The sequence below is a fragment of the Elephas maximus genome, chromosome X (genome assembly GCF_024166365.1).
Source record: "Elephas maximus indicus isolate mEleMax1 chromosome X, mEleMax1 primary haplotype, whole genome shotgun sequence".
Lineage (NCBI taxonomy): Eukaryota > Metazoa > Chordata > Mammalia > Proboscidea > Elephantidae > Elephas > Elephas maximus.
The window spans coordinates 22,981,800-22,993,566 of record NC_064846.1 but is presented as its reverse complement, the minus strand read 5'-3'; the positions used below and the strand labels follow the sequence as shown (position 1 = coordinate 22,993,566).

Below are 11,767 nucleotides of genomic sequence, written 5' to 3'. Positions count from 1 at the left end.
GCACAATGAATGTATAACTTGTTTTTAAATTTCTAAATGAAGTGTTCTCTGGGCAGGAGAAAGAGGGATTAAGGATTTGAGGCAAGATTCTGAAGGGATCTATTCACTTTCAAGTATTTGGGGAGCATGTTGCTGAAAACATACAGATATGAAGCCCTTCACATTATAGATGTATCCAAGGTTGGGGAATATATGCCCTTTGAGCTTTTTTCCAAGGGTCAGAAAACTGAGGCTCAGAAATGTACTAGCTCAACATTCACACAGAATCTTAATCCAAATAGGCAGAGTCCTGATAATGTTGAAGCTACGAGGCTGTGCCAGTTATCAATGCATTGCCCCTTAGCTCCAAATTCATCCATCAAGCCATGCTCTGCAAAGAGCGGATAAAATACCCTTAAGCCATTTCTCCGTTAGAGTGAGCACAATGTCGAGTGTTACCAGTAGAGGGCACTAGAGTGACACCGCAGGAGCAAGGGCCTCTTCTGTTTGCGGCAGCCGCACACTGGGTCAAACGTATGGATCCGAGGAAGTTTGGGGAAGAAGTACGTGGACAGACGGTTCACAACGGGCACAGGCTGTGAAGACATCAGCTGGACAAAATCATGCACTCTGTAGGTGTCAGTTTCTTTCTCCAGCCCCGAGTGCTTGCTCAATGGGCTCAAGAACAAAGTGGCTGCGGTGGCAGGAATGGAGGCTCTGCAAGGGCACAACAATATTGACGTGCCTTCATGAAGGCTGACCTGGCTACAGCTACTGCTGAGTATCTAATCTGCTGACAGCAGAGACTAGGACTGAACGCCAGCTATGGCACCATTCTCTGGGAGGACCAGCCAGCCACCTGGAGACAGGCTGACCAAACTGAACTGTTCCATCATGGAGGGTGCAAGATTTGTCCTCTCTGAAATAAATACATATTTTGGAAATGAGTTTGTCTTCCCTTCCTACGATGTGTCTGCCAGTACCACCATCCATGGATTCACAGAAAGCCTTGCCCACCATCATGGTATTCCACACAGCCTTGTATTTCATCACGGAGTTCATCTCACAGCAAAGGAAGTGCAGCAATGGTCTCATTGCCATGGAAATAACTGGTCTCATGACATATTCCATAACCCGGAGGTAGCTAGCCTAATTGAAAGGTGGAATGGCTTCCTAAATACTCACTAACCTCACCAATTGGAAGAAAACACTGATAGGATGGGATTCTGTCCTAAAGGATGAAGATGGTGCTTTATGTCAGAGAACATTATATAGTACTATCTCCCCCATACACAGAATACATAGATCCAGCAATCAAGGGTGGAAGTGGGAGTGGCTCCTCTCACTGTTGTATTTAATAGCCCAGATGCTAAATTTTTGTTTCTCATTCCAGCACTTTTGAGCTCTGCTAGTTTGGAGACATTGCTTCTTAAGGGGAGAATGCTTTCACCAGGGGCCACAACAATGATGGCTCCACTGAGTAAGAAGTTTGAGACTGCCACCTGGAAATTTTGTCCTTCGTCTGCCACTGAACCAACAGGCAGGAGGAAGGTGTTATGGATTGAATTCTGTCCCCCCCGCCAAAAACATGTTTTAAATGTTGTTGTTGTAGATGCTGTGCGTAACAGAACTAAACACTGCCTAGTCTTGCACCATCCTTACAATTGTTGCCACATTTGAGCCCACTGTTGCAGCCACTTTGTCAGTCCATCTCCTTGAGGGCCCTCTTCATTTTCACGGACCTTCTACTTTACCAACCATGATGTCCTTCTTCAGAGACTGATCCCTCCTGATGACATGTCCAAAACATGTAACACGCAGTCTCGCCATCCTTGCTTCTAAGGAGCATCCTGGTTGTACTTCTCCCAAGACAGATTTGTTGTTTCTTCTGGCAGTCCATGGTATATTCAATATTCTTCATCAACACCATAATTCAAAGGCATCAATTGTCTTTGGTCTTCTTTATTCATTGTCCAGCTTTCGCATGAATATGAGGTGACTGAAAACACCAAAGGCTTGGGTCAGGTGCACCTTAGTCCTCAAAGTAATGACATCTTTGCTTTTCAACACTTTAAAGAGGTCTTTTGCAGAAGATTTGCCCAATACGTCATTTTGTTTTTTGACTGCTGCTTCCATGGCTGTTGATTGTGGACCCAAGTAAAATAAACTCCTTGACAACTTCAATCTTTTCTCCGTTTATCATGATGTTGCTCATTGGTCCAGTTGTGAGGATTTTTGTTTTATGTTGAGGTGTAATCCATACTGAAGGTTGTGGTCTTTGATCTTCATTAATAAGTGCTTCAAGTCCTCTTCACTTTCAGCAAGCAAGGATGTGTCATCTGCATAATGCAGGTTGTTAATGAGTCTTTCTCCAATCCTGATGCCCTGTTCTTCTTCATATAGTCCACCATCTTGGATTATTTGTTCAGCAGACAGATTGAATAGGTATGGTGAAAGAATACAACCCTGATGCACACCTTTCCTGACTTTAAACCAATCAGTATCCCCTTGTTCTGTCCGAACAACTGCCTCTTGATCTATGTAAAGGTTCCTCAAGAGCACAATTAAGTGTTCTGGAATTCCCATTCTTCACAATGTTATCCATAGTTTGTTATGATCCACACAGTCAAATGCCTTTGCTTAGTCAATAAAACACAGGTAGTAAACATCTTTCTGGCATTCTCTAGTTTCAGCCAGGATCCATCTGACATCAGCAATGATATCCCTGGTTCCGCGTCCTCTCCTGAAACCGGCCTAAATTCCTGGCAGTTCCCTGTCGATATACTGGTGCAGCCGTTTTTGAATCATCTTCAGCAAAATTTTGCTTGTGTGTGATATTAACGATATTGTTGTATAATTTCCACATTTCCGTTGGATGACCTTTCTTGGGAATAGGCATAAATATGGATCTCTTCCAGTCAGTTGGCCAAGAAGCTGTCTTCCGTATTTCTTGGCATAGATGAGTGAGCACCTCCAGCGTTGCATCTGTTTGTTGAAACATCTCAACTGATATTCCATCAATTCCTGGAGCCTTGTTTTCACCAATGCCTTCAGAGCAGCTTGGACTTCTTCCTTCAGTACCATCGGTTCCTGATCATATGCCACCTCTTGAACTGGTTGAACACCGACTAATTCTTTTTGGTATAATGATTCTGTGTATTCCTTCTATCTTCTTTTGATGCTTCCTGTGTCGTTTAATATTTTCCCCATGGAATCCCTCACTATTGCAACTCGAGGCTTTAAGTTTTTCTTCAGGTCTCTCAGCTTGAGAAGCACCCATCGTTTTCTTCCCTTGTGGTTTTCCATCTCCAGCTCTTTGCACATGTCATTCTAATACTTTGTCGTCTCGAGAGGCCCTTTGAAATCTTCTGTTCAGTTCTTTTACTTCATCAATTCTTCCTTTTGCTTTAGTTGCTCGACGTGTGAGACCAAGTTTCAGAGTCTTGTCTGACATCCATCCTGGTCTTTTCTTTCTTTCCTGTCATTTCAATGACCTCTTGCTTTCTTCATGTATGATGTCCTGGATGTTATTCCACAACTCATCTGGTCTTTGGTCACTAGTTTTCAATGCATCAAATCTATTCTTGAGATGGTCTCTAAATTCAGGTGGGATATACTCAAGGTCATATTTTGGGTCTCGTGGACTTGCTCTGATTTTCTTCAGTTTCAGCCTCAACTTGCATATGAGCAATTGATGGTCTGTCCCACAGTCGGCCCCTGGCCTTGTTCTGATAATGTTGAGCTTTTCCATCGTCTTTTTCCACAGATGTCATCAATTTGATTTGTGTGTTCCATCTGGTGAGGTCCATGTGTATAGTCACTGTTTATGTTGGTGAAGGAAGGTATTTGCAATGAAAAAGTCATTGGTCTTGCAAAATTCTATCATTCGATCTCTGCAATTGTTTCCATTACCAAGGCCATATTTTCCAACTACTGACCCTTCTTCGTTTCCAACTTTCGCATTCCAATTGCCAGTAATTATCAATGCATCTTGATTGCATGTTCGATCAGTTTCAGATTGTAGCACCTGATAAAAATCTTGTGTGCATGTGTGGTAGGCAGGGTGTCCCCCCACACCATTCCCTCAGAGATGCCCTTGACCTAATGCTTAAAAAAAAACATGGCCCTTGAGTTGATTTTGACTCATAGCTGCCCTTTAAGACAGAGTAGAACTGCCCCATCGGGTCTTCAAGGAGCAGCTGGTGGATTCCAACTGCCAAACTTTTTGTTAGTAGCCAAGCTCTTAACCACTATGGCACCACAACTCGGTTATCCTCAGAACTTATGAATATATTGTTATCAGAGAAAGTCGAATTAGGGTTGAAGATGGAATTGAGATTGCTGATCAGCTGACCTTAAAACAGAGATTTTCCTGGAAAATTATTATTATTGGGTGGGCCCACTGTGATCACAAAGGTCCTTGTAGTGTTGGGGAGGCAGGAGGAGGAGAACCAGGGAGATGGTAATGTTAAGGACTTGGGTCAACACTGGTGGCTTTGAAAATAGGGCTATGATTCAGGGAATGTGGGTGGCCTCTAGAAGCTGAAGCAATAGATTATCCCCTAAAAGGGATGTACCACTACCTACAGCTTGGTATTAACCCAGTGATATGTACTTTGGACTTTGATATCCACAACTATTAGATAGTAAGTTTTTTTAACCACTGAATTTCTGGTAATTGGTTACAAGAGAAGTGGAAAATTAATACACTAAATGTTGAAAGACATTTTTGACCAAAGTCACCTGGACACCTGACCCATAAATTAGAAAACCAATTTACATCCATAATAACACCCACAGAGTCAATGAAAACATTTTTGAGTTTTTTATTTGAAATAAACAATGTAACATACCATGTAAATTGTATACAACCAGTCATTTATATGCTCAGAATTTCTTCACAGGGCAACGATGGATTCCACCCAGGATCCCACCCTTCCGTGGACACTCCTACATCTTCACCTTCCCATTTGACCTGCATTTGGACGTGCTATGTGATGAGGAATATCATGTCCTGGATGTATAATCCTCTGTACCTCAAACCAGAACTTTCTATATCCCTTAACATACTTGCTTCTTCATACTCCTTGTCAAAAACAACTGTGTCTTCACTCAACAATTTTTCTGACTCCTGTATGACTGGGCTCAGCTTTGACTACTCCAACTCTTTGGAGAGCATACAACTCTAAATCTAAAACTGTAACTGTTCTAAAGCAGAAAAGTAGGAGACCAAACTGCTCCTTCCCCTCCTCTAAATGCAACTCTAGCCTTATCCTTTAACCATGCCAGCTGTTGAGAAACTGTACGAATTGAATAAATCCTTCATTGTTGAGTCTATAATACCTTCTTCCACAAGAGTGATGGCTTCACTCCAAGATGCTTTGCCAGTTGCCTCAACAATTTTCAGGTCCCCATCAGACCTCCTTCTGGATGCAGTATGTTCCGGTAGAATTCCCAAGCTTTGAAATCTGATCTTCCCTTGTTGTTATTGGGTGCTGTCAAGTGGATTTTCACTCATAGTGACCCTAGAGGACAGAGTACAACTGCCCCATATGGTTTCCTAGGCTGTAATCTCCTGTGGAGTTTACAGCCTAGGTTTCCCCTTAGAGGCCATTACTTTACTTCCCTACATCACTACATTCCTGGGATTAAGAGAATCAACAAGCTTTCGGATTGAGACAGCAACACTAACACCATACTTCATACACAAAGCCAGCTTATCCAAGTTATTAAAGTACTGAAATTCCAAAAAAAATTTTTCAAAAAACTTTCTTATACAACTTATTCAGTCAAACAAAGGTGCAAGGCGCCAACAGGTTTCCTGCTATGAAAGCAGGACAACTCAATGTTACAAAGATGACACACGCTAAACCTCAGGTACAGTGTTAAGCCTGAAGAGCATGGAGATCCAACCAAATATGTATGCACCCCAGGATTCGTAAGTCTTTTAACCTGGAGCAGACAATTTCTCTGTAAGTTTGTTGACATTAATAACAAGTAAGACTTTCAAATCTTAGAAGTCCACTTAAGGCATGTACTGTTTACTCCTTAAAAGAACAAGGTCACTATGCTCTAAGGGCCAGAAAATTTTTTAAAATCCGGAATTAGTTTTCTCAAGTTGAATGTAGTTTGTCCAAGGAGTGCCAGATAAAATTCTGGTAAACAACGCTCCATTAAGGCAATACCAGTACTGCTTTGGCAAAATAAAAACAACAAAATGGGCTGAAATCACTAACAGCCAATGCCTTTCTAGCAGATAAACAGGAAAAGAACTGTTCTTTTGAGGGCAAATTAACTTCTCCTTCCTCAGAAAGTTAGGCAGCCAAAGCTTGACAGCATGTGACCCCTTTAGCATTGAGGAAAAGGAGGGGTTCCAGCACCCAGTCTGGAACCTGAACTGGGATTCAGACCTATCTACACAGGCCCAAGAGGATTCAAAAGTTACCAGCCTCATTTACTGTTTTGTTTTTTTTTTTTGCCAAGACCCCAGAAACTTTTTTTTTTCTTCTCCACCGAACTCTGAGTATTTTCATCAGAGAGAGATTTTGTGTGCTTTGGCTTTTGTATATTTAAAAGACCTACACGAATAGAAGAAACACAATAAACGTGACCAAACACTTTACCAAAACAAGCAATTCAAACATACATAAGCAAATACTCTACACACTACAGCAATGGTTCTCCAACGTTATTGAGCATCAGAATCTACATTAGATAATGTTGGGCTCCAGCCCTGGAGTTTGCAATTTATAGTAGCACTGGGGTGAGACCTAAGCATCTGCATTTCTAATGAGTATCTAGAAACCTTGGTGGCATAGTGGTTAATTGGCTGCTAACACCAAGAGGTTGGCAGCTCGAATCCACCGGGCACTCTATCAGGCAGTTCTACTCTATCCTATAAGGTCACTATTGAGTCTGAATCAACTCGACAGCAGTGCGTTTTTTGTGATTTTAATGAGTTTCCTGGTGATACTGATGCTGCTGGTTGGAGGAACGGACTTTTAAAACCACTGTATTAGAATATGGACAGCACTACTCTACTTTGGTAAGGGAGAAGGGTGCTCATCAGCCTGACGATATATGATTGATACGTCTGTGGCAGATTAGAACAGAGATTCATTTATAAGTGTTTCTGTATGAACTTTCATCCTGGGCTAATTGCCTCTTCATCTCTGGATAGAGCTCACAGTTTTTCTTGCATAGAGTCAGTCAAACAGATCTGTGTAACTAAAAGTCTGTTTGTCACCCCTCCTGACAGTTCTCCCCTGCATTTGTGCTGTGAAGCTCGGAGTTCTCTTCCCTTCTTGAAAGCTCTTCAAAGATCTCATTGTGCATGTAAAAGAAGATGTACCCTGTGGAAAGCCTCTCCCCGCCTTTCCTCTGGGTCTCTTTCATAATTGTTACCTGCAAATCACTGAAGGTGAACCAGAGCTGCCTCTCAAAGTCATAGATATGGCTGACATAATGGCCTGAATGAAGGCTACTTCCAAGATGGCTGATAATGCTGATGAGGCGATAGGCATGAGGATCTATCTTCTGAGCTTTTTCTTGTTCTTCAGCTTCAGCTTCTTTGTTCTTCCTATCTAAAATGTCTGTGTTTCCAGAGTTCTTACAGGAACCCAGTGCACCCAGTAATTTCACTTTAGCCTCTTGCAGACTTAATTCTGTATGTCTTCTAAGATTATCTGTGTGCCCCTGGGCTGGTTTCTGAGGGCTTGGAGACCATGCCTGCTCAGAAAAATGCCCACAGAGCTTCACCCCATCACAACTGCCGGGCTGTACAACCACTTTTTGGAATCCTTCTGGAATTCTGGCACAGTCAGAATCTAACTCTGAAAACATGTTGGGTTTCTTGTATTTTGTAAGCTCTGGATTTTCAGACACACGTTGAAAATGAACTTGGGAAAGACCTGCACCTAGGCTGCTGATGGTTTTATTTCCATCTTTACGGATCAGAGAAAGGGAGAGGTCTTCCTCATACGTCACTGAGGCTCTTGCTAGCAGCTCCTTTTCACTGACTGCTCGTAATCTTGAGCTTACCAATTCTGATTCTGTTATATTGAGCTTAGAATCTTTTCCTGGGTTTTTATCCTGCTGTTCTCTGCTTAACCCTTTAAAGACTCCCTGGCATTTTTGTGTCTCAGCCTCCTTGTCTGATCCAAGGCAGAGAGTCAAGGGATCTTTAGATTCTGAGGCCAACTTTGTCGAAGGCATCACTGGGCTGATGGTTCCAGAATTCATTTTTTCAGAGACTTTTTCAGCTTGAGAATTCTCAGTATAGACATAGCTTCCCAGGGGAAGAGGTGGTTTGGTGCTTTCATTGCAATGAGAAGACAAGTTTAAGTACGTGGGAACAATTACATTCTGTTCATCCTTTCCTAAAGGCAAAGAACCGCTAAAGCCATAGCGTTTCAGATGAACAATAAGGACCCTGGGTAGCCTACTAAATATGTGTGTCGCAAGTGAACGTTCGTGCTCACACTTCCCACACCTATACTCAAGTTCTTCTGCTTCAAAGAAAAGATCTAAAGAGGACTGAAGAGACATTGGGACCCCTTTTGTTCCTTGGGGAAGGTTGATAGAGAGATAATTACTCGGTTCTGTCTTGAGAACAACCTGACCACAGGCTTTGCAAGTAATAGAGCACTTCAACTCAAACTCGAAATTTGTAGTGACAGGACAAATAAGCACTTTACTAGCAGCACTATCAGCAAAAGCCTGTTGAGGTGAATTTCTTTTCTCAAATTCACATTTACTCTCCCAAACTGCTTGTAATGTTTTCATATTCTCTTTCATCTGATCTAAACAGTGGCCTAAAAACTCATGAGCATCATTCTGGATATTTTCAGAGAAGATCTTCGCAACCGCTGCAATAGCTCTCTTAATATTTAGTAGTAGTTTCTCCTTGACTCTTATGTTATACAAGTTTCTCAAAACAAGCAGCTGTGCCAGGCACAAGATAAGACCACTGAAGGGAACTTTACCCCATGGGATGCTCTGATAGAGTAAATCATCACCAAATGATGGAATTGAAAATAGGGTCTGTAAAACTGCATTCATATAACAAGTGTTTCCCAAATTGGGGAAGCCTTGCAATTGTTTGTCTGGGAAGAAGTCAAAGGACAGTTCATGCTCCTCCCATTCTTCTAGGCCATCGTGGTTGTACTTGGGTTCGAACAAAAATGTGAGAAGGCTTTTGCGAGACAATGCCTTCATAAAACGAACACTGTGCAAGTGACAGTTTCCAGTAGGCCTGGTCTCAAATGACGTTCCAAATTTAACTTTCCTCTTATCTTTTAACCCTTTTAAATCCACTGGTTTCTCCTGAGTGTGGCTTATATACCTCAAGGGATATGCAATGGATTTCTTGTCAAATACAGAGTTATCCTTTTTCAAGAAGTCTTCATTGCTTTCTGGACGAGATGATTTTCTTTTGCTCTTCTTATGTCCACTTTCTAATAACCCTGTAAGGGAATGTGTTGATGATATTGATGTAAATGAAGGCAAATTCTGAAGGATAGCTGCTGCACTTCCTTTAGCTGTCTCCAAGGATCCAGTATGTGTCTTCTTAGAAACACTGTGAAATGTAGTTTCGATTTCCTTTTGTGTTATTGCTCCGGAAAAGATACCCCCGTCTCTAACAAGTTCCATGGATGGTTGAAACTTGTTTTGATGCTTGTCCAGGAACATCTTCAACTGTTCGGCATCGCTGTAGGACAATCTGTCAATAAACAAGAAGCTATTGTTTTGGAAAGTTACATGGAAGTGATTTTGGTTTCCTCCAAAGAATCTAAAGACGATGTTTCTAATATTATTAGTTAGCTGAAACGCCTTTATAACTTCTTCAGCGCTAAAATGGATCACCAATTTATCTTTCTTTTTTCCTTCCACTATTTCAATGAATGCTTCTTTTGACTTAGTCATCCCAGTCTTCTTGCTCCAAATTTGGACAAAACCAGGTACTAGTAGAGAAGTCATCTTTCTGTTACAAATAAAACACACCAGTCTGAATTACTGACAATCTTTAAGTCCCAATTTTTTTTTAAAGTTCACCTCTGAAGATAATGCCAAATAAACAGTTCTTTAGACACCTATCTTCAATGATCTTGTTTTTCCAGTGTTGGTTTTATATCAGAGTCTCTTCAAGTTCTGGATATCCAGCTCTTTACTGATGACATTAAAGCCTTTTGATAGCTGTCCGTGATCACAAGAAGGTGTAGTCTTGATTCCTAAGGCAAAGCCACTGTTGTAAAAATCAAGAAAAGTTATTTATCAGAGAAATGCTTGGATAAAACTCAAAACTGTACTCCCATAAAATAAATCTCCCTTCCACCCCAATACCAGATTCCATTCTCATTTCCCCACTTCAACTGAAAGCATGAAACACTTGGAAGACTTTCAGTACACATCTGAAAAGCTTACTGAATAGCAATGTTTCAAGAGTTTGCACATAAAATGCTAATCCTACTGTCACAAAATGTCCCCCTGGTTAAGCTCAGTAAGTGATTAACACAGTGGTAGGCACAACATGGCCCTCAACACAAAAACAGATTAATAGCCCTTGATACACAGAAATCTAGATTGAGTAGATTCTGACTCATGGCAACCCCACGTGTGTCAAGAGTAGAGCTCCGTGAGGTGGCTGATTTTTAAGAAGTAGATTGCCAGGCCTGTATTCCAAGGCACCTCTGGGCAGACTCAAACCTCCAACCTTTCACTTAGCATGTTTGCACCACACAGGGTTTCAGAAGGTACCTTAGCATGTTGCAATTGGTCTCACTCACAAAGTGATGAATGAATCTGAAATCCCAATTCTTTGCATAAACACTTTCTAAGTACACACTTCCTGCTTTGGGATGAGCTAGTAGACATCTCTGCAGATTCTGCCTGGTATCCTGTGGTGTCCTTAAAACAACTCTAGCAGAAAGTGAGTAAAAGGAGACAGCAAGTCATTGATGTAGGGGAACAGAAGAAGCTCTGTCAGGATGTGAGGAAACCCATCAGCCTGATGCAATGAGACAACCAGAGCCTAGATGTTAGCAGTTAAGGTAGAACCGAAATCATCACCCTACCCTCCAAGAATATGATAGAAAAGGTGAATAAAATAGCCCCATTATGGGCACCTCTGCTAGTCAACCTACCTCAGAATACAAAAACTCCCAGCCAAATGCCCCAGCTTTCCAAAAAATGTCTCAAACATCTTATGTGAACACTCATTGAAGGCGTGATGGGTACAAGGCAAGTATAAACTCTTGAGGACCAAGTAACACGGTAACCATTCCCAAAGCTCTAAATGTTCTAAGGTGAGAATAAGTTAGATGTCAGATACACCACTCTCCAACAACCAAGATGCAGTCCTGCTGGTAATGAATGTTTCTCCCTAAAATAAAATGGCTCTTTTTAGTGGAGTCGCTGGGTAGTGCAAAAAAGGTGAGTAGCTCAACTACTAAACGAAAAGGTCAGCAGAGACAACACACTCAGAGGTGGTCCTATGTTAACGGGAAGGAACAACTCATAAAAGAAAAATAAGAATGGTTGCACAACTCGAACGCCTGACGATCTACTCCCAAAAGGTCATACATAGACTTGAATACTAACTACAACACATGGGACCACTGTGAGTCAGAATCGGCTGACAGCAACTGGTTTGAGTCTTTGTTTGTTTTTGGTTCCAGTGGTCAACAGTATAAGGCCATTGATAGCAAGCACTGTAAAATACGTTCAAAAAGACAAACGTCTTATGTTAATGCGAGAGGAACAACTCGGAAAAGGAAGATGAGAATGGTTG

At 41.6% G+C, this 11,767-nt stretch overlaps 1 protein-coding gene across 1 annotated transcript; it reads right to left on the bottom strand.

Moving 5' to 3' along the window:
- Window positions 1-434: 434 nt before the first annotated feature.
- Window positions 435-9,903, bottom strand: USP26 (ubiquitin specific peptidase 26). Its single transcript, XM_049873038.1, has 2 exons — window positions 7,226-9,903; window positions 435-696 (listed from the first exon to the last, which is right to left on the bottom strand). The coding sequence occupies exons 1-2, from the start codon at window positions 9,901-9,903 to the stop codon at window positions 435-437; spliced, it is 2,940 nt and encodes a 979-aa protein (XP_049728995.1).
- Window positions 9,904-11,767: the final 1,864 nt, after the last annotated feature.

Bases quoted from the DNA above. Each gene is read 5' to 3' on its own strand.
- USP26 (XM_049873038.1), bottom strand. From the start codon at position 9,903: ATGACTAAGTCAAAAGAAGCATTCATTGAAATAGTGGAAGGAAAAAAG. The intron at 697-7,225 runs GTGACAAACAGA...GTGCCCTTGCAG, and splicing joins GGGGAGAACTGTCAGGAGGG to AGCCTCCATTCCTGCCACCG.